Source organism: Hyla sarda, chromosome 11 (assembly GCF_029499605.1).
Source record: "Hyla sarda isolate aHylSar1 chromosome 11, aHylSar1.hap1, whole genome shotgun sequence".
Classification (NCBI taxonomy): Eukaryota; Metazoa; Chordata; class Amphibia; order Anura; family Hylidae; genus Hyla; species Hyla sarda.
Window position 1 is genome coordinate 93,597,583 of NC_079199.1, and position 23,421 is coordinate 93,621,003.

General features: G+C 40.3%; 2 protein-coding genes across 2 annotated transcripts in view; one reads left to right on the forward strand and one right to left on the reverse strand.

Annotated features, from left to right (window-relative positions):
• The window catches only part of FSIP1 (fibrous sheath interacting protein 1), a 261,319-nt gene that overhangs the window by 225,941 nt on the left and 11,957 nt on the right, over nt 1-23,421 (forward strand). The gene's annotated exons all lie outside the window — the stretch shown is intronic.
• Nucleotides 1,656-21,770, reverse strand: THBS1 (thrombospondin 1). Its single transcript, XM_056546996.1, has 22 exons — nt 21,629-21,770; nt 18,710-18,796; nt 17,707-18,284; nt 17,507-17,582; nt 16,548-16,735; nt 16,343-16,456; nt 15,373-15,466; nt 14,500-14,673; nt 13,999-14,175; nt 13,516-13,689; nt 13,302-13,429; nt 13,060-13,212; nt 12,749-12,967; nt 12,148-12,255; nt 10,354-10,513; nt 9,578-9,696; nt 6,960-7,194; nt 6,624-6,851; nt 6,239-6,510; nt 6,030-6,127; nt 5,194-5,333; nt 1,656-3,002 (listed from the first exon to the last, which is right to left on the reverse strand). Exons 2-22 carry the CDS (start codon nt 18,774-18,776, stop codon nt 2,995-2,997), a joined length of 3,510 nt encoding a protein of 1,169 aa, XP_056402971.1. The 5' UTR covers nt 18,777-18,796; nt 21,629-21,770; the 3' UTR covers nt 1,656-2,994.

Consider the following 23,421-nt stretch of genomic DNA (forward strand, 5'->3'; position numbering starts at 1 on the left):
ACTGTGATTCACTTACCCGTCTATTACTATTGTATACATCCTATTGCTCGCACCTCATTTATTGGACTTGTAACCATAGTGCCATATCCTGCATAATTAGTATCTATTTCAGTGTTTCCCAACCAGGGTGCCTCCAGCTGTTGCTGGAGGCACCCTGGTTGGGAAACACTTATCTATTTGGTGGGGGGGAATGATATATCTACCACTAGGCCAGCAAGGCCCAGGCCTAGGATATATGAAATACCGTATATATATATTTTTTATTTATTTAAAGGGATATTCCAGGAAAAAACTTTTTTATATATATCAACTGGCTCCAGAAAGTTAAACAGATTTGTAAATTACTTCTATTAAAAAATCTTAATCCTTTCAGTACTTATGAGCTTCTGAAGTTAAGGTTGTTCTTTTCTGTCTAAATCCTCTCTGATGACACCTTTCTCGGGAAACGCCCAGTTTAGAAGAGGTTTGCTATGGGGATTTGCTTCTAAACTGGGCCTTTCCCGAGAGAGGTGTCATCAGAGAGGATTTAGACAGAAAAGAACAACCTTAACTTCAGAAGCTCATAAGTACTGAAAGGATTAAGATTTTTAATAGAAGTAATTTACAAATCTGTTTAACTTTCTGGAGCCAGTTGATATATATAAAAAAGTTTTTTCCTGGAATACCCCTTTAAACTTTATTTTTATTTTAAACTTAGTAATTCTTAGATAGTGTAAACTTGGACTAGACAGTCTAAGAATATGCCAGATTTCTCACAGTGACTGTTTGCAACATCTGTATCATTCTTAGACTGTTGAGTCGAAATTTAGGCTACTAGTTGGTTTAAAGGGGTTCTCCAGAGGAAAAAAAAATTTTTCAAATCAACTGCTCCCAGAAAGTTAAACAGATTTGTAAATTATTTTTGTTTAAAAATCTTAATCCTTCCAGTACTTATCAGCTGCTGCATGCTCCAGAGGAAGTTGCATAGTTCTTTCCATTCTGACCACAGTGCTCTCTGCTGCCACCTCTGTCCGTGTCAGGAACTGTCCAGAGTAGGAACAAATCCCCATAGCAAACCTATCCTGCTCTGGAGAGATCCTGACACAGACTATAGCTACAGAATAAATCCCAAATCTTGGCTAACATTGAGATGGGCAAAAACAAGAAACACCCACAGAGTTCCTAGATTTTAGGGTTTTATTTTTTTATATTTTATGACAATATTCGCTGTACAATTTCCAAAAAAAAAAAAAAATTCCAACATGTTAACATTAAAAAATGTGTACAAAAGGCATAGTTATCTCTTTATCACAAAATAGTATACACTGATATTACAAAAACAAGAACAAAAAAAAAACGGGACAGATATTGCAATGCTCTTTTCAAGTGCAAAACAGTTTATACAAATAGGAGCAAGGACACTACGGGAAGCCTTTCCTCATAAATTATTTAAATAGCATATCTACAAAAAAAAATAACCCATAACACTAAACAGCAATACAACAAAAAATAAAAAATCATTTATACAAACAAGAAAAAAAGCAACGGAATAACTAAAATATAGAAAAAATATGACAATACTCTTTAATAAAAAAAAAAAAAATAAAAATTAGAAATACTTTCCTGGGGGGGTACAAAGTCATTGTAACTATATACACAACTGATTAACACTACAGTAGATTTTAAATGTTTATTTTTTTTCCTTAAATATCGCTCAAATTTTTTTTCTTTTTTTTTTTCCCTCTCAAATCTGATACATTTTCTGTTTCTCAGTCACACAATGAGGTAATATTTGTACATGAAGGTTTCATCTGCTGGTTGACTCTTTTTATTGCAGCAGCGGAGGACTGTCTACCTGCCGCAGTGTAATTTGGGTGTTATATTACTGTATAGAGAGACATATGGTTTGCATTTTAGCCTTTTTTTTTTTTTTTAGCACAGAGAGTGCACTGTACCTAAACACTCCACCCCTCTTGCCTTGCTCTCCCTCCGGTTCTCCACACACAATTCAGCCGTGCACACTTCTATAGTGCGGTTGTAAACACAAAGTCCTAGCCACATGGCGGTCCAGCCCAACAATCTACCACCCGCCTAACATGTAAGAACAACATCATTATCATGCGTCCTGTATTTTTTTTCCGCTTTTTTTTTGTTTAGATATATTTTTTGAAAATAACTTATACCTGTATCTCTGTATTCGTGCCATCTGCTGTTTTTCGTCAATGCAACATTTTTTTTCGACTTTTATTTTTCTTGCACCAACAGATATGTATCATATTGAACAAATATACATTTTTCGTTTTTTGATTTTTTTTTGTATGCAAAATGCTGGAAGAAGTGCATTTTGTATCCACGCTAACCAAAAATATGGTTCATCCGTAGCACGCATTCTACATTCAGACCCTAACAGGCAGTGATACTTTGTCTACTTTATCCACGCCGGTCATGCATTCACATTCGCTACCGTCGCTACATCGGTATACCATGATTCTATAAACAATGACAGAATATCGTCTCAAAAAAGAAAAGAACATAAGAAACACCTTTTTTCCTGAATTATTGCAACTCTTCTCTTCAGTGGTGAAGCCACCACTCCAGTAAGTAAATTTGTGCATTAGTAGTTTTTTGTTGTTTGGTTCTTTTTGGAGTAATAAAAATGTTTCTTTTTTTTTTTCCAAGGGGTAATTAAAAAACAAAAATAAAAAACACATCCATCTCTAATTAAAAAGTTTCTTTCTGTAGATACATTTTCCTTGAGGCACTTGTAGGATAATGTCTTTAGTACCTTGGTAGACTTGGCAAAAACCAAATGGAGATCGGCCCCAAGATTTTACACAGAGTCAAGTTCATTCCTTAGTTTTAGGATCTTGGAGGCGTCTTTTGTTCCAACAGAAGCAAAAATACCGAAATAAAAAAAAGGGGATGTAAGGAATTGCCCTAGAGATGGAACAAATCTAACATACATGAAGGTGCTATGAGGTTTCTTGACATTCACTGAATGCATAAGATCTGGACCTATGAATCTGGAAGAAAAAAAAGAGACAGAAACTCAGTACTTAGAATACTCCACAGAATCAGTTTTTGTTTAAAGGGGTATTTCGGCTTTATACAACTTATCCCCGATCCAAAGGATAGGGGATAAGATGTATGATCGCGGGGGTCCCCAGCAGGGGTATTTTGGCTTTATGCATCTTATCCCATATCCAAAGGATAGGGGATAAGATGTATGATCGCAGGGGGACTGGGGACCAGTCAGTTTGCAAGACTCCTAGTTGGAGCAAAACCTTGATTTTGAGGGAAAGCCACTTAAAAGAAATGGTGTGAGATCTACTTTTGTTCAAGCCAAATGTTTAAATGGTACTCCAGTGGAAAACTTATTTTTTTAATTCAATTGGTGCCAGAAAGTTAAACAGATTAGCAAATTACTTCTATTAAAAATTCTTAATCCTTCCAGTACTTATTAGCGGCTGTATACTACAGAGGAAATTCTTTTCCTTTTGGATTTCTTTTCTGCCACGACCGCAGTGCTCTCTGCTGATACCTCTGTCCATTTTAGGAACTGTCCGAAACAGGATATGTTTGCTTTGGGGATTTTCTCCTGCTCTGGACAGTTCTTGACATGGACAGAGGTGTCAGCAGAGAGCATTGTAATTATGACAGAAAAGAAATCCAAAAAGAAAATAATTTCCTCTGTAGTATACAGCCGCTAATAAGTACTGGAAGGATTAAGATTTTTTAATAGAGGTAATTTACAAATCTGTTTAACTTTCTGGCATCAGTTGATTTAAAAAAATAAAAAAAAAGTTTTCCACCAGAATGTCCCAAATGTACGTCCTGGTGAGGTGGTACTTAACGCACCAGGACGTACATTTACGTCCTAAGCATAACCGCGGGCATCGGAGCGATGCCCGTGTCATGCGCGGCTGATCCCGGCTGCTGATCGCAGCCAGGGACCCGCCGGCAATGGCCGACGCCCGCGATCTCGCGGGCGTCCGCCATTAACCCCTCAGGTGCCGGGATCAATACAGATCCCGGCATCTGCGGCAGTTCGCGATTAAAATGAACGATCGGATCGCCCGCAGCGCTGCTGCGGGGATCCGATCATTCATAACGCCGCACGGAGGTCCCCTCTCCTTCCTCCGTGCGGCTCCCGGCGTCTCCTGATCTGGTCTGTGATCGAGCAGACCAGAGCAGGAGATGACCGATAATACTGATCTGTTCTATGTCCTATACATAGAACAGATCAGTATTAGCAATCATGGTATTGCTATGAATAGTCCCCTATGGGGACTATTCAAGTGTAAAAAAAAATGTTAAAAAATGTAAAAGTAAAAGTAAAAAAAAAGTGAAAAATCCCCTCCCCCAATAAAAAAGTAAAATGTCTGTTTTTTCCTATTTTACCCCCAAAAAGCGTAAAAAACATTTTTTATAGACATATTTGGTATCGCCGCGTGCGTAAATGTCCGAACTATTAAAATAAAATGTTAATGATCCCGTACGGTGAACGGCGTGAACGAAAAAAATTTTAAAAAGTCCAAAATTCCTACTTTTTTAATACATTTTATTAAAAAAAAATTATAAAAAATGTATTAAAAGTTTTTTATATACAAATGTGGTATCAAAAAAAAGTACAGATCATGGCGCAAAAAATGAGCCCCCATACCGCCGCTTATACGGAAAAATAAAAAAGTTATAGGTCATCAAAATAAAGGGATTATAAACGTACTAATTTGGTTAAAAAGTTTGTGATTTTTTTTAAGCGCAACAATAATATAAAAATACATAATAATGGGTATCATTTTAATCGTATTGACCCTCAGAATAAAGAACACATGTCATTTTTACCAGAAATTGTACGGCGTGAAAACAAAACCTTCCAAAATTAGCAAAATTGCGTTTTTCGTTTTAATTTCCCCACAAAAATAGTGTTTTTTGGTTGCGCCATACATTTTATGATATAATGAGTGATGTCATTACAAAGGACAACTGGTCGCGCAAAAAACAAGCCCTCATACTAGTCTGTGGATGAAAATATAAAAGAGTTATGATTTTTAGAAGGCGAGGAGGAAAAAATGAAAACGTAAAAATTAAATTGTCTGAGTCCTTAAGGCCAAAATGGGCTGAGTCCTTAAGGGGTTAAGAAACTCCCTTTTTCTATAAAAAAAAAATGCTTGGAAAGGTAAAAGCTATTATCAGTCCAGCAAATTCACTTACCTCTACATTCATATTTGAGATCTGAGAAAAACACCATCTCTTGTGAGAAGACGAATAGACCAAGTCGTCCTCCAGCATAAGTCTTATCGTAAATTGGTCCTGAGTCAGCCATGATTTTCTTCCCTTCATACATAACAACACTAAAAGGAAAAAAAAAAACACTCGGTTAGGAATGATTATAATTCAAAAATATATCTTGTAGATGTCTTAAAACCAATGACCTCTTCTATGACTTGCGCAGTATTTTTCGTCTAGTTCTGGTGCACAAGTTTATAGTTTTGTACACGATATTAGTAAACTTTGTACATGAGGTTTTACATTTATGTGATTCAGCCTTAAAGGGGTACTCCACCCCTAGACATCTTATCCCCTATCCAAAGGAAAGAGGATAAGATGTCTGATCACGGGGGTCCCGGCACTGGGGACCCTGCGATCTAGGCTGCGGCACACCAGACATCCGGTGCACGGATGACTGGTGATGTGGGGCTGAGGTTTGTGACGCCATGGTCACGCCTAGTTTGTGATGTCACGGCCATGCCCTCTGAATGCAAATCTATGGGAGAGGGCGTGTCGTTCGTCACGCCCCCTCCTATAGACTTGCATTCAGGGGGCTTGGCCGTGACGTCACAAATGGACTGTGGTCGTGAGGTCACGAGCCTCCGGTGCTGCACCCGACGCTCTAAACGAACGCCATGTGCAGCAAGGCGATTCGCAGGGGTCCCTAGCGGTGGGACCCATGCGATTAGACATCTTATCCCCTATCCTTTGGATGAGGGATAAGATGTCTAGGGGTGGAGTACCCCTTTAAACACAAAGCACTGATGTTATCTTCTTACCGAATGAATCCAGTCTTTGGTCTGTGGGTTAAATGCCATCTGTAAGCTGTAAAATCCTTCCACCCAGTATGACGAGGGTCATGCCACAAGGTGCGAACCTGTGGAGAAGAACAAAGAACACAAACACATTAACGCCAGCCCACCAATAGAACCCAATATAATATACACTTAGTGGTACACATAGAACATTTCTGGTACCATCCATTTACCTGTCCTTCTGTGTTTCCAGTGTGCCACAAAGCGTTACGCAAATGCTCTCCTGGCCCGGATGTTGAGTTCACCACCTTAATGGAGAGACCAGAGTATCCCTGAGCTTTAGTAGGAGTTGTGTCCCAATAGGTCTGGGTGATTTGTTTCCACATGACCACATAGAATCGGCTGCTGGACTGGTAGCCAAACACAAAGCCGGCATAGTCGTCGTCCCGCTCGGTGTTAATGAAGAAGGTGCCACTGAAGTCTACTGCACCAAACTCGTCGAAACCTAAGGAGAAAACAAAATTTGAAGTTATATGTCTGCAAAAAAATCTATATTTTCAGTAATATGTTAAAATGGGTAAAGTATTGTTGTAGTTTATAAGCTGTATAGATACTAACCCACTGCAAGACCAGGGTCACAGTTGACGGTTTGAACCAGCTCTTTGCCGAAATGCCTGACCATCCAGTTGGGATCAATCTGGGATGTTCCTTTAGGATCCAAAGGCACCATTTGGAATTTACGGAAATCTGTCGCACTAATGTCTACATTCTCTGGGCAGACGTCTTCAGCATCTGGGATACTGTCATTGTCGAAGTCGAATTGACAGACATCACCACGTCCGTCACCTGGAAGAAGTAAAGAGGTTTCTTTAAACCCGGTGGAACGTTACCATATACTGGTTATTTATGAGTCTTATCATGAGTGTTATCTTAATCCATCCTCTTTTGGATTACCATTACTATCGGTCTGGTCAGGGTTGGCCACCAGCCTGCAGTTATCTTTGTCATCTGGAATTCCGTCGTTGTCATCATCATGATCGCAAGCGTCCCCTTTGCCATCCTTATCATGATCGGCCTGGTTGGCATTTGGAATATATGGACAATTGTCCAGGTTATTCTGATGACCATCTTCATCTATGTCTTCGTTGCTGTCGCACTTGTCTCCAATAAGATCGGAGTCGGAGTCGGTCTAGAATGGGATAGAGATGATAGAATATCAGCCATCTGCTGAAAGAGCATTCGAGGCAGTTTGCTATCTTTAGCCCAACAATCCAGTCAGGCCCAAATCCACTTTATTAAGGGGGTATTCCATGAAAATAGAATTTTTTTTTCATATCAACTGGCTCCAAAAAGTTAAACATATTTGTAAATGACTTCTATAAAAAAAAAATATATCTTAATCCTTCCAGTACTTATCAGCTGCTGAAGTTGATTAGTTCTTTCCTGTCTGACCACAGTGCTCTCTGCTGACACCTCTGTCTGTCTCAGGAACTGTCCAGAGCAGGAGAGGTTTGCTATGGGGGATTTGCTCCTGCTCTGGACAGTTCCTGAGACAGACAGAGGTGTCAGCAGAGAGCACTGTGGTCAGACAGAAAAAGAACAACTCGACTTCAGCAGCTGATAAGTACTGGAAGGATTAAGATTTTTTTAATAGAAGTCATTTACAAATCTTTTTAACTTTCTGTAGCCAATTGATATGAAAACTTTTTTTGTTAATGGATAACCCCTTTAAGCATATTTCAGCCGGACACGTCAACAATTTCATGATGTTGTCGGAGCAAATGTTTGTTCTCACCGCAAACATTTGTTCCGACAACATCATGAAATTGTTGACATGTGTACGGCTGAAATATGCTTAAAGGGGTTATCCTTCCAGTACTTATCAGCTGCTGAAGTTGAGTTGTTCTTTTCTGTATGACAACAGTACTCTCTGCTGACACCTCTGTCGGTCTCAGGAACCGTTGTTCTCACGGCAAACATTTGTTCCAACAACATAATGAAATTGTTGACATGTGTACGGCTGAAATATGCTTAAAGGGGTTATCCTTCCAGTACTCATCAGCTGCTGAAGTTGAGTTGTTCTTTTCTGTATGACAACAGTACTCTCTGCTGACACCTCTGTCGGTCTAAGGAACCGTTGTTCTCACGGCAAACATTTGTTCCAACAACATCATGAAATTGTTGACATGTGTACGGAGGAAATATGCTTAATAAAGTGGATTTGGGCCTGACTGGATTGTTGGGCTTAAGATAATAAGAGTGCCATGGTATTAAGGGAACTCGTGGTGCTTTCATGTTGGCATATTAGCCCTCTGTGATGATACGCTGCCAACAGTGCATTAGTGTAATGGAAATCCCTGGAGCTCTTGGGAATGGAATGACTAAATCTGGTGTTGTACGTATAACACGGTCCTTGCAAAGATTATGTGTTTCTTGTTTTGTGAGAAATCATCTGTTGAAAGCAAAAATTCTGAACCGTGATGCTATGGTATTTATGCATGTGCTCAGCTTAACACCGAACAATACGGTGAGATTAAAGAGGAAGTTTTTTTTTCAAAAGAAGCTAATCCATGATATGCAGAATGGCACGGAAAGGCTGATGTAAACTAGTAATCCTCATGGACAGCTATCCGCTGATGCATATGACGGTAGGACCCTATCCTGAGTGGGAAACTTTGGAGTCCAACCTTCTAAAACTTCAAAAGTCAGCGGTAAGATGGACGCTACGTATGTTGTACCTGCTGGTCAATACTCGGAACATGATGCCTCAAATATGGTGACCTCAAACCACTAAACTTTCTGGTATCTTCATATGGGAACAGTGGGATCTGTAGACCCTCTTGGTCTCCTGGACCTGGGCCGGCTCTGCCTATAGGCAAAATAGGAAGTTGCCAATCTGAGGAAGGAGGACCAAGCCTCCGAAACGCGTCATTGGAATTTACATCAATGCACTGGGCACTTTCCTATATACTCTGGTTTGATTGTCCTGGAACTATGAACAGCGCCTACAGATAAGGTTCTCTTTTTTCTGCTGCTTTCTTCATGACTACATGGGAGAAGATTCTATCCTCTCCTGTTGGACCTTGGGGTTGGCAGTTCATTCCTGTCTGATGATAAATACCCCAGTGGTGTGATATGCATGTTTACAAGGTGAGCGGCCATCTTAAAGAGCCGTCTCTTTCATAGTCCCTGTTGGAATTCTGGTGTCTTGGGTAATACGCAATGTGCTTTCCTCCCTTTTTTTCAGTTTTTTCTACAGGTATAGGCAAAATAGGCAGCAAACTGGGGGCACTGCCCTGCCCGCTGCAATAAAGTTAGCCAGCATCTGAAGCACCCACCCATCTGAAGCACCTGCCCACCAAGCAAAAACCCCTCCTTACCCATACTACATAATCAGTATTTTTTTTTAGCCTGCAGGAGGAACGCACGGTGGAGGTCAAGGGGCAGCAAAATTAGCTTTCGTCTAGGGTGGCAAAAACCCTTTCACTAGGCCTGTCCAGAACCCAGTGTTATTGCAACTCTGTGTAGTCTACTGCATTAAACTGGCAATAATAATTGAAAATAGTATTTACCTGTTCTGGATTGTGCTCCAATGGACAGTTATCACAGTGATCTCCAACACCGTCTTTATCTGTATCCCTCTGGTCTACATTATAGACATAGGCGCAATTGTCTTTCTCATTAAGTATACCTGTGGAATCAGAATGTATGCATACCGTTAATATAATGTACCTACAGTGTGTTCCAATGTAACATAAAGTCCAAGACAGCAGTAGTGACTGTCTACCAATAGACAAAATACATAGTAAGACTAATGCTACTGATACTAGGTCAACTTAGTAGGATTGGTTTGCACCAGTAAGTAAAACTGGTTAAAGGGGTATTCCATGAAAAAAAATGTTTTCATATCAATAGGCTCCAAAAAGTTAAACAGATTTGTAAATTACTTCAATTAAAAATATTAAATCTTTCAAGTACTTATCAGCTGCTGAAGTTGAGTAGTTGTTTTCTGTCTGACCACAGTGCTCTCTGCTGACATCTCTGTCTGTCTCAGGAACTGTCCAGAGTAGCAGCAAATCCCAACCTCTCCTGCTCTGGACAGTTCCTGAGACAGACAGAGGTGTCAGCAGAGAGCACTGTTGCCAGACAGAAAAGAACAACTCAACTTCAGCAGCTGATAATTACTGGAAGGATTAAGATTTTTTAATAGAAGTAATTTACAAAACTTTCTGGAGACAGTAGATATGGGGAAAAAAAGCTTTTTCATGGAATACCCCTTTATTGTTTCCAGCTATAAAATGAACATATGCTGATAATAAAGGGATGCGAGTAGTAAAAGAATACAAACCATCGCCATCGATATCCACAGCACAGGCATCTCCTTCTCCGTTATTATCGGTGTCGGCTTGGTCTGGATTGTGGTTGTATGGGCAGTTGTCACAACGATCACCCACGTCGTCGCGGTCATAGTCGTATTGAGCAGGGTTGTATATAAATGGACAGTTGTCCTACAAGAGAATAGATTATTTTTTAATGTTTTGCCATTTTAGGAGGCCTCTATATACACTGCTCAAAAAAATAAAGGGAACACTAAGATAACACATCCTAGATCTGAATTAATGAACTAATCGTATGAAATACTTTCGTCTTTACATAGTTGAATGTGCTGACAACAAAATCACACAAAAATTATCAATGGTAATCAAATTTATCAACCCATGGAGGTCTGGATATGGAGTCACACTCAAAATCACAGTGGAAAACCCCACTACAGGCTGATCCAACTTTATGTAATGTCCTTAACACAAGTCACAATGAGGCTCAGTAGTGTGTGTGGCCTCCACGTGCCCGTATGACCTCTCTACAATGCCTGGGCATGCTCCTGATGAGGTGGAGGATGGTCTCCTGAGGGATGTCCTCCCAGACCTGGACTAAAGCATCCGCCAACTCCTGGACAGTCTGTGGTGCAACGCGGCGTTGGTGGATGGAGCGAGACATGATATCCCAGATGTGCTCAATCGGATTCAGGTCTGGGGAATGGGCGGGCCAGTCCATAGCATCAATGCCTTCCTCTTGCAGGAACTGCTGATACACTCCAGCCACGTGAGGTCTAGCATTGTCTTGCATTAGGAGGAACCCAGGGCCAACCACATCAGCATATGGTCTCACAAGGGCTCTGAGGATCTCATCTCGGTACCTAATAGCAGTCAGGCTACCTCTGGCAAGCACATAGAGGGCTGTGCGGCCCCCCTAAGAAATGCCACCCCACACCATTACTGATCCACCGCCAAACCGGTCATGCTGGAGGATGTTGAAGCAGAACATTCTCCATGGCGTCTCCAGACTCTGTCACGTCTGTCACATGTGCTCAGTGTGAACCTGCTTTCATCTGTGAAGAGCACAGGGCACCAGTGGCGAATTTGCCAATCCTGGTGTTCTCTGGCAAATGCCAAACTTCCTGTACGGTGTTGGGCTGTAAGCACAACCCCCACCTGTGGATGTTGGGTCCTCATACCACCCTCATGGAGTCTGTTTCTGACCGTTTGAGTGGACACATGCACATTTGTGGCCTGCTGGAGGTCATTTTGCAGGGTTCTGGCAGTGCTCCTCCTGCTCCTCCTTGCACAAAGGTGGAGGTAGCGGTCCTGGACTCCTGTTCACCCACACTATAACCCAGTGTATAAGGTTTAGTGTGGGTGAACGGGCTGACAGTTTTCCTTTAAAACACCCGAGGTAGCTTTCATGTTTCCCTTTCGACAGTTCTCTTGTTTGGTTACATGGATGTGATATTTTTAGCACAAGTGAATGGCTCTGAAGTTTTGCAAGGCCTGCTCAAAAAGTATCACGTAAATGTCAGAATCTACGCATGGGATGTGAGGACAGTAACATCTGCTTGTGGCAATGTTTTGTATCCTACGGTTTGCAGGAAGCTTGGGGTCAGTATCACTTTCAAAGTCCTGTCTTAGCAAAACACATCTTAGCATAATGCTGGCCAAAAGATTTCACAACTTACTGGGCGAATTTCACAACTCTGTGATATATTCTCGTGGAGAAAGACAGCAGTGTTTATCGTCCTGCTGTTTTGTTGTGAGGAGCAATATCTAAGTTCCTAAAAAAATGAATACGCTCATTGTTTTCTTACCCTATCATCTAGGATTCCATCATTATCGTCGTCATTGTCACAGGCATCTCCCATTCCGTCTTTATCGTAGTCTTCTTGGCCGGAGTTGGGGAGATTGGGGCAGTTATCCTAGAAGAGAGAATATCGTGAGTCATCTGTGCACACAAGTCCCAAGACAACAGATTGGGCCTCATGTACTAAGGTTTTTCGGAGTAGATTTTGTAGGGTCTTTTGTGTCCCATGTGTCGTGTGCTGGAATTTCTGACAAAAAAAAGCCAAAAAACCTTACTAACTCTCCACTTTACTCAAAAAACCCTACAAAGGGGTGTGGCCATTAGGGAAAAGGAATGTGTCTCCAAAAAAAACCTTCATTTTGGAAAGAAACCTATAAATTTACTAATGTTTCCACATAAAATGTGGTGGATTTGAGCTCTGGAAAACCCAACAGCTTAGAGTATGTGTAAAAAAAAAGCAAAATGTAGGGAAAATGGTCAAATACAAGATACAATAGTAAATACCATGGAAAAATACCTGTCGGAAGCAAAAACCCACAAAGAAAACTACACTTCTCTCTTAGTAAATGAGGCCCATTGTGTCCATGAGAAGGTTCTGATCCACTTACTTTTGTACAATGATAGGTAGCATTAGCAACACAAATGAGGTTCTCATTGGGCCATCCATCAAGATCTGTGTCTTCCCCACAAATGATACCGTTGCCGGCATACCCAGGTTTGCATTCACAGCGGAACATAGGATCACTGTAATGGCCCAGGTAGATGCATCTTGCGTTCTTGTTGCAGTCGTGTGTTCCATCAGCACAAGGGTTCTGTGGCTTGCAGATCTACAATACCAAAATAGAAATCAGTAACCATGAACTCTGCAACCAAAAACAACCAAAACAATGAGGTATGTAGCCAGAGAAAAGTGACTTACCTGTTTCTTTGCATTGGCATCCTCAATGCTTTTGCCGAATGGCTGTGTGCCGGAATATCGTGGCGGACATGGGAGACAGTTGTATCCTGGCTCTGTGTTCTCACATCTGTGTACTCCATTAAGGTTAAAGCAGGCATCGGGCACCTCCTTGCACTATTAGGACAAATATTTAAGCCATTAGTATAACATAGATGGCATTTAGGATGTGTATTAGGAAGGCTAAATGAGTTAAGGTAACAAACCTCATCAATGTCCGTACACACAACACCATCTCCTCTGAAGCCTGTTGGGCAAGAACCACATTTCCAGGATCCATCAATGAAGCTTGTGCATTTAACTCCAGCAAAGCAAGGATTGGACAGACAGCCATCTTGAAAGAAGACACAACTTAATTAGAATCTGAAAGAATATTTTTCTTACCACTACAATGTAAGTTTCTGTTTGATAATATCTTACCGATGGGACAGTCTTCCTTGTTACAGAGCTGGCTGTCAACACTTTCGCCAATGCAGTCTTTACCACCATACTGGGGCTTGGGGTTGTTACAAAGACGCCCACGTTTCTGCACACCACCTCCGCAGGTCAGAGAGCAGGTGTCCCAGGGTGACCATGGTCCCCATTGGCCATTTACTGGAAGCAAGGTATCGGAAAAAAAGAGTATTAGTCATGTTTTCTAGATGTCCTATTCCAAAACTGCTGAATTAATGACAGAATCTAGTATTCATGATAGAAACAAAGAAGTGTTTATGAAGGCCTATGACTTCGCCTGATGTGACCTTTAGCTGATCATCACACTGATCATATACTGGAACGTTGACATAGTAAATCATTGCTTGGCTTCATTTGTGTATTACGTGACCTTTTACTGAAGTTCCATCATTACAACAATGACATTAAATGACAACATTAAAAGAAGGCACAAAACAATGGAGCACTCACTTGGGCAAGGATCCTTCTTGCACGGCTTGTTCTCCCTTCCTTCTCCGACACACGGCTTGCCATTCAGTTGAGGGACCGGCGAGTTGCAGAGACGGATTCTAGTGATCTGACCTTCTCCACAGGTCACGGAACAAGATGACCAAGGAGACCAGTGACTCCATCCACCATCTTGCTTAACTGGAAAACATGAAATATTTGCATTTGTTACAAAAAAAAACTAGTTCAGTCTGTAACACACTTGTATAACCAACAGCTCCAATCCTTAAACCATCAAAGACGCTCTTAGGATTCAAAGAACTTAAGAAGATTATATCTGAACTTTGAACAATTGTCGAAAAACAACTAAAATATACAAGGCCAGATTATGATAATTAAATAAGAAGTCGTCTGTGTCCTTGGCAGACACTTCGACCAACCTACATCTTGTCGGCTAATATCAAGGATGAACCGAGGGTCAATATACAGTCTCTAGCAATAGTTTCTTTTTACTCATTTACTCACATCGCTTATCACATTCTTGGATATGGCAAGACCTGGTTTGGACTGAAGACCCTTCACAGCGGTTATTAAGACTATCGCAAGATCTTCCTCTCTGCTGAATACCATGACCACAGGTCACCGAGCATGGAGTCCAATCTGACCATGGGGACCAACCATCATCGGGAGAATCGCTTGCTGGAAAAAAAACAAAAAAACATAACATTTAATAAAGAATTATAAACCACATATGTCTTTCTAAGACTGAAGAACCTGATCTGACCTACTAGACTATGTGTTTTTCTCATGGCCATAAATCTCTTCTGTAAATGGTCCATGGTAATGGACAGATAACATGGATTGTAGTTAAATTGAAAGCTTAGCTTAAATTAAATCCAGAAGTGCGTGTATGAGAAGATAAAGGAGACATAGCCATAACTTATAATAATTGGAAAAAGGTTTCTTTCCAGAGATACATGAGGATTGTGGCCGTACAAGCGAAAGATTTGTTGTCGGGGAGTTCCATACATGCCAAGGAGATAGAAATATGAAGCGCGCAGGACTCGGCAGGTCTATGAGTGTTCAGCACTTGCAGCTGTCCTACTTTCACGAGAGCTATTTTATCTCTGTCCTGAATCAACTTGTTCAGCATTAACAAGATTAATATCTGCATATTTGGTACTATGGCTTCTAAAATGAGATGTTAGGCCCCAGGCTTCAGATGCACCTCCCGAGCAGACAAAAATGCTAATGTAGGTATGTGGGAACATGAACGTAAGACGGGGATCAAGAGCTTTTTTTTTTTTTTTTTTTTTTTTTAATGGTTGCCTCTTAGTCTTCACACCTAAGCTTTACTAGGCTCCTTTCATTTACGGTTGGTCTGTGGAGGATACTTACGCCAACATCTGGGGCAGCATTCGCCATCTGGTATGGTGGCGTTGGTGCAGGGCACGAAGGGGCAAGACACCTTGTGGCAAATAGTTACGGAATTCTACAGAAAGAAATAACAGGGATTTGGTCAATATTTAGAATTTAATCTGGTAGAAAAGTCAACAAGTAAGGAGGAATTGTTATGGCCACTGACTCGAAGTGGACTTAGACCTTTAATGGCTGTTGGATGAACGTTTGTCCGCAGGGCTGGTGCAAGGATTTTTGCCACCTTGGGAAAAGCAAATTTTTCCACCCCCTTGCCTCCGCCCATTGGCATGGCCTTTGACAAGCCCCACCTTGCTACTGGGGTGACACACTGTAACAAGCCCCCTTCTCATGTAATTAGCTTACTATTGGGGTGACACACCGTAACAACCCTCCTCCTCGTGCTGCTGGCAGAGCGAGTGGTTCAGATGCTGGTTATCTAACTTTCTTGCGGCTAGCAGAGCGGCGCCTCTCATCAAGAGGGCGCTCTAGGCAGCTGCCTATTTTGCCCGTAGGCAGAGCCAGCCCTGTTTGGCTGACAGATGATCTCCCCATACACTTATACATATTACACTTATCTCAGGAGGATGCCGCCCGATCCTTCTCTACTCCAACATCACCTGTTGTGGAAGAATCGGGAGGCCTTTATATACTTGTGGACCTCAACCTGTTTCGAAACTAAAATTCCTGGCATGCCCGGACAGCCGTTGGCTGTCCGAGCATGCCGGGAGTTTGTAGTTTTGCAACAGATGGAGGTCCACAGTCTGGAGATCACTGGTGTATGGGGAGTATACAGAACAGCGTAGGCCATGTAAGACCATGTAAGACCTTCTTATGACCATCTCTGGATCTATACAATCCTAAAACCGAATCCCGTCCTGACATATTGAACCATCACCCACTACAAGCTATATGAAGTTATGGGTGCCCATAAATGAGAATCTGGTATTACCTGGCACGTGCATTGAGTGCAGCTATCCACTGTCCACTCATCCATATTGTTGTATTTCACTCCTTTGTGTAAACAGCCTGGTGCCACGCTAGCTAGCATCTTGGTTTCCTCTCTCTAAGAACAAAATTAAAAGAAATAAGAGGGTTCGAGTCCATATGTTGATGAACTTGTTTCCGTACAGGTCGACTGCTCAACCACAACTCACCACTTTCTGGATCTTGTCCTCGAGAGTTTTGATGACGGCCCGTAGACCTTTCATTTCCAAGAACATATTGTTCAGGTCGTCGCAGGAAAGACCACAGACACCATTGTAGTCCTTTGTCTTGTGACCAATGAAATTGGTGCGAATAGCGGGACGGGAGTCGTTCACTGAATTGTCCAAGTCATAGTTTGCTGTAGAATCAAGCACGATGGGAAGAGGCCTGTTATTTTGCTGCCATGCAGAATGGAATATTCTAACTATACCCTATTCGAGGAAGGAGTTTGGGCAAGGTAGCCGCACCTACAACCCAACACTTATCTATGACTCATAACTGAGCCAACATGCATGCTCACCTCCGTTCCACCAGAACTGCATTAGTTAACTGTCTATTAAAGGACTAAAATGTTAATTTTAAGGAGTATTTTAAAGGGGTATTCCAGTAAAAAAAACATTTTTTTTCTGTATAAACTGGCTCCAGAAAGTTAAACAGGTTTGTAAATTACTTCTATTAAAAAATCTTAATCCTTCCAGAACTTATCAGCTGCTGAAGTTGAGTTGTTCTTTTCTGTCTGACAACAGTGCTCTCTGCTGACACCTCTGTCTTTCTCAGGAACTGTCCAGAGTAGCAGCAAATCCCCATAGCAAACCTCTCCTGCTCTGGACAGTTCCTGAGACAGACAGAGGTGTCAGCAGAGAGCACTGTTGTCAGACAGAAAAGAACAACTCAACTTCAGCAGTGGATAAATACTGGAAGGATTAATATTTTTTTAATTAAAGTAATTTACAAAGTTGATGTGAAAAAAGTAGTTTTTCACTAGAATACCCCTTTAATTGAGGGTTTTGTGGCATAATGGTCAATAATTAGAGGTAGATTTTGCTAATGGCAGGCAAAGTACCCCCAAGATAATTCTACTATTTGTCTAATGTATACATGCTTATGCCATTGGGCCAGTTGTACTTACAGCTGGAGCAGCCTTTGTTTCGAAGGATGACGTCCATGCTGGTTCCAAACACAAATCGCAGGTTTTGCAGCACACCCTGTGAAAAGACATGCATCAATTACTCCGAAATAGTCCACAACTCGTAACATTACAGAGTAGTCATCACCACTAACGTCTGTCTCAGCATGATCCGTTACTTGAGTTGTTTTTGTAGGACGTACCTGAAAGTTGTCTTTCACTCCTCCCTTTGCTACTCGAAGTTGGGAACTGCTTGCCAAATCCCCATTGAGAATCTGATGGATGGGCACATCCAGCTCGGCATTTTCCATCTTGTCACATCCCACATAGAGCTGAGCTCGATCTTCTTGGATGAATAGGGTAATGTTCTTCCAGTGGCCCGTGGACAGTCTGGCTTCCTCTACAGACACTACCTGCTGTTTGTCGTCTACACTCATGCTCAGGTCTAGCGTTCCGGCTTCGCCATTGGAGGTTAGACTGAAGACGTGGCCCCTGCCATCTTTTCTCTCGATGGACAACAGGGCCCCTCTGGTCTTCTTGAATTGTTTCAATGTAGCCAACAAGATAAAACCCCGTTCCGCTCGAATGGCATCTAGCAAATCTTGGAATTTATCTTCTGGAAGTGCTGGGATTTTGTTGGGATTTTCGATTTTGTAAGCCGGGCTTGATGGGTCTGGACCTTTTGCTAGAAGGACTCCTAAGGCTTTACGGCTACCGATCCTACGGTTGAGTCCAGTTAACTCAAACAGGTCGAATACACTGTTGTCATCAGCTCCGTTCTCTGTGGTAGAAAAAATATATCAAATAGTCAGCTATAGTCAACTCTCACATGATGTCGTGATGTCTGACTCAATAAAGTTTAATGAGGGACTGGATGTTTTTTCATGAAAAATATAATATTACAGGTTAGGGATACTAGATTTAGAGGGATTGAATGTTGATCCAGGGATATATTCTTGATGCCATATTGGAGTCGGGAAGAAATTTTTTCTCTGTCATGGGGTAATTGGCATCAGCCTCATTGGGGGCTTTTGTCTTCCTCTGGATCAACACAGTACGGTTTAGGTTGAACTCGATGAACTCAACCTTACAAACTATTACTGTTTCTAGAAAATATATACGAAATATCATGAGGACCACACTAGCTCCTCATTGACCTGTATAGGTGATATATAATGGCATTCCAGGGTGGGGAGTCTTTCTTACCTGAAGCTTGCTTTGTCTGGGGCACGGCCAACATGACCAGCAGAAATATTCCCCTCATTATCCCCATTCTGATCAATGTGATGATTTCTTAAAGAAAAGGATAGAAAATATTAAGATTTCTACAGCACGTAATAATCATAATAATAAAATTAATAATAATAATAGCATAATAATAATAATAATAATAAAAAAAATAAAAAAAAAACATCCTTCAGTAGTCAGAGTTAAATGGTTTATCCAGGAACAAACTTGTTTTTATATATCAACTGGCTCCAGAAAGTTAAACAGATTTGTAAATGACTTCTATAAAAAAATCTTAATCCTTTCAGTACTTATGAGCTGCTGAAGTTGAGTTGTTCTTTTCTTAGTGCTCTCTGATGACACCTGTCTCGCGAACTGTCCAGAGTAAAAGCAAATTCCCATAGCACACCTCTTCTACTCTGTGCAATTCCCGAGACAAGCAGAGATGTCAGCAGAGAGCACTGTTGCAAGACAGAAAAGAACAACTCAACTTCAGCAGCTGATAATTATTGGAAGGATTAAGATTTTTTAATAGAAGTCATTTACAAATCTGTTTAACTTTCTGGAGCCAGTTGATATATATATATATATTTTAAAAAAAAGTTTTCCCCTGGAATACCGTCTAATAGTAAGACTCAATTCTTCTACACGACACCACAGACAATGGGCCAAAGTCTAATAAGAAAGCTACTAGAACACTATCTATAAGGAGACGGGGCTATAAAGAGATCACCGAAAGCCAAGTTCAATGACATTCGCCATAATAACATCAAATTATAGAACTATTACACAGTAAAAACAAAGTGTCGCTGGAGGGCAGGGAGAAGACTAACCACATTCATGTTACTACACCTGCCCTACGGTATAGTAGAACATACTACATACACTGCAGATATGTATTTGTACTACACCTGCCCTACGGTATAGTAGAACATACTACATACACTGCATATATGTATTTGTACTACACCTGCCCTACGGTATAGTAGAACATACTACATACACTGCATATATGTATTTGTACTACACCTGCCCTACGGTATAGTAGAACATACTACATACACTGCATATATGTATTTGTACTACACCTGCCCTACGGTATAGTAGAACATACTACATACACTGCATATATGTATTTGAATTATATATATATTATACTATGTTGTATGCAATTTCTAATTATAAGTATGTATACTATATCATATACATATATACATAGTCTAACCATACATTTACAAGCCATGCATTGGAAAACTGTATAATATACTATGCATTATGCAATTAAATGTACAAAGACTGCATCATAAACATAGTCTAACTCAGTGTTTTCCAAACAGTGTGCCTCCAGCTGTTGCAAAAACTACAACTCCCAGCATGCCCGGCTGTCCGGGCATGCTGGGAGTTGTAGTTTTTGCAACAGCTGGAGGCACACTGTTTGGAAAACACTGGTCTAACTATACATATACTATCTATGCATTACAAAATTATACCATATACTATGTAACATGCAATTACTAATTATATATAGATATATACATAGTCTAACTATACACTTACTGTCTATGCATGAAAAACTGTATCAAATCTAGAATATGTTATGTATATACTAACTATACAAATACCGTAAATGATATATTAACTATATTATATCTATATACTAACTGTACCACATAAAATTTGATATATATATATCAACTATATTTTATATACATATACTAACTGTACACATCTAAATTAGATATATACTATATTTTATACATCTACTATCAATACATGAAACTATATACTATGTATATATATATAAACTATATACATATGTGATGACAAAGAAAATTATTTTGCGTTACAGGTAGTTGTACCAGTCCATCCCTTTCCAAATGATGCAACTACAAACTCCTATACTAATAGTAGTACAAACTCCTATAATAATCCTACAAACTCCTATAATAATTATAATAATACTACAAACTCCTATAATAATGCTACAAACTCTTAAACAAATAATAGTACCAACTCCTATAATAATAATACTACAAACTCTGATACTAATAATACTATAAACTCCTATAATAATAATACTACAAACTCTGATACTAATAATACTATAAACTCCTATAATAATAATACTACCAACTCATAAACTAATAATACTACAAACTCCTATACTAATAATAATACTACAAACTCTGATACTAATAATGCTACAAACTCCTATAATAATAATACTACCAACTCCTAAACTAATAATACTACAAACTCCTATACTAATAATACAAATTCCTATACTAAGAATACTACAAACTCCTATACTAATAATAATACTACAAACTCTGATACTAATAATGCTACAAACTCCTATAATAATAATACTACCAACTCCTAAACTAATAATACTACAAACTCCTATACTAATAATACAAACTCCTATACTAATAATACTACAAACTCCTATAATAATAATACAAATTCCTATACTAATAATACTACAAACTCCTATAATAATAATACTACACACTCTTATACTAATAATACTACAAACTCCTATAAATAATACTACAAACTCCTAAACTAATAATACTACAAACTCCTAAACTAATAATACTACAAACTCCTATACTAATAACGGATTTGCGGTAACTGTTATATAACTTTACAGTACACGAATGGAGAAAGGACTATCACCTACAGCTACGTTGGCAACAAATGATGTAAAACAACTAAAAGTAACACAAATATGAAAACGCAAAACAGCCAATAAAAATCGTTTGGATAAAAAGCAGATCTACGACATGCGACTGCGCTGCGATTTCAGCACTCGAAGACATCCACAAGTAACTGAAAAAGAATTGCATAAAAGTCTACAGCCTAGGAGGGTCAGGCAGTGCTGCATCCTCTTACATTTCTTTGTGGCCAGAGTGTATAAGTCCTGCTAGTTGTCCCCGGCAGATATAGTAGTAGTTGTAGTGCCTTGGTGCTCTGTAGTCCTCTGTGTGTGCTCTGCAGGCGTTCTGCTCTCTGAGCTTCTCTGCTCTCCCTATAAAGGAGCCTTTACATTCCTGGAGTGTCCCCCCGGCCAATCACAGGCGTCCGGGCAGGAAACAGGCTCCTGTTTATTCTATTACCTCACAACATGAGGGAGAGACACAACTATCACACAAGCTGCCTATTCCCCTCTGACGCATGCTGAGGAATGTCTTCATGACACAGATCCATAACTTTTTTTTAAATTCCTTCTTCTTCTTCTTCTTCATTGCAATGAAATCCAACAAAGGGAAATCAGAGGAGTTACATACCAAGACATTCCTGCAGTGTGCACCATAGGGGACATGACTCCTGTTGTGAAGGAGATGGAGCGTGTATATTGACGCATTGGCGTTGCTAGGATATGGGACAAACTATTGGAGGGTTTCTTCATGTGTTGTAATGGGACACTTGGGTGAACTTGATGGACATGTGTCTATTATTCACCCGTACTATGATGGAACTTGGTTAAACTTGATGGATATGTGTCTTTTATTCACCCGAACTATGGTGCCACTTGGGTAAACTTGATGGACATGTGTCTATTATTCACCCATACTATGGTGCCACTTGGGTAAACTTGATGGACATGTGTCTATTATTCACCCATACCATGGTGGCGCTTGGTTAAACTTGATGGATATGTGTCTTTTATTCACCCGTACTATGGTGGCACTTGGGTAAACTTGATGGACATGTGTCTATTATTCACCCGTACCATGGTGGTGCTTGGTTAAACTTGATGGACATGTGTCTATTATTCACCCGTACTATGGTGGCACTTGGGTAAACTTGATGGACATGTGTCTATTATTCACCCGTACTATGGTGGCACTTGGTTAAACTTGATGGACGTCTGTCTTTTATTCACCCGTACTATGGTGGCACTTGATTAAACTTGATGGATATGTGTCTTTTATTCACCTGTACTATGGTGGCATTAGGGTAAACTTGATGGACATGTGTCTTTTATTCACTCGTACTATGGTGGCACTTGGGTAAACTTGATGGATATGTGTCTTTTATTCACCCGTACTATGTTGGCACTTGGGTAAACTTGATGGACGTCTGTCTTTTATTCACCCGTACTATGGTGCCACTTGGGTGTACTTGATGGATATGTGTCTTTTATTCACCTGTTCTATGGTGGTACTTGGTTAAACTTGATGGATATGTGTCTTTTATTCACTCGTACTATGGTGCCACTTCGGTAAACTTGATGGACGTCTGTCTTTTATTCACCCGTACTATGGTGGCACTTGGTTAAAGTTGATGGATATGTGTCTTTTATTCACCCGTACTATGGTGGCACTTGGGTAAACTTGATGGATATCTGTCTTTTATTCACCTGTACTATGGTGGCACTTGGTTAAAGTTGATGGATATGTGTCTTTTATTCACCCGTACTATGGTGGCACTTGGGTAAACTTGATGGATATCTGTCTTTTATTCACTTGTACTATGGTGGCACTTGGGTGTACTTGATGGGAAAGTGTCTTTTATTCACCCGTACTATGGTGGCACTTGGGTGAACTTGATGGACATGTGTCTTTTATTCACCCGTACTATGATGGCACTTGGGTGTACTTGATGGATATATGTCTTTTATTCACCCGTACTATGGTGGCACTTGGGTTAACTTGATGGACATGTGTCTTTTATTCCCCCGT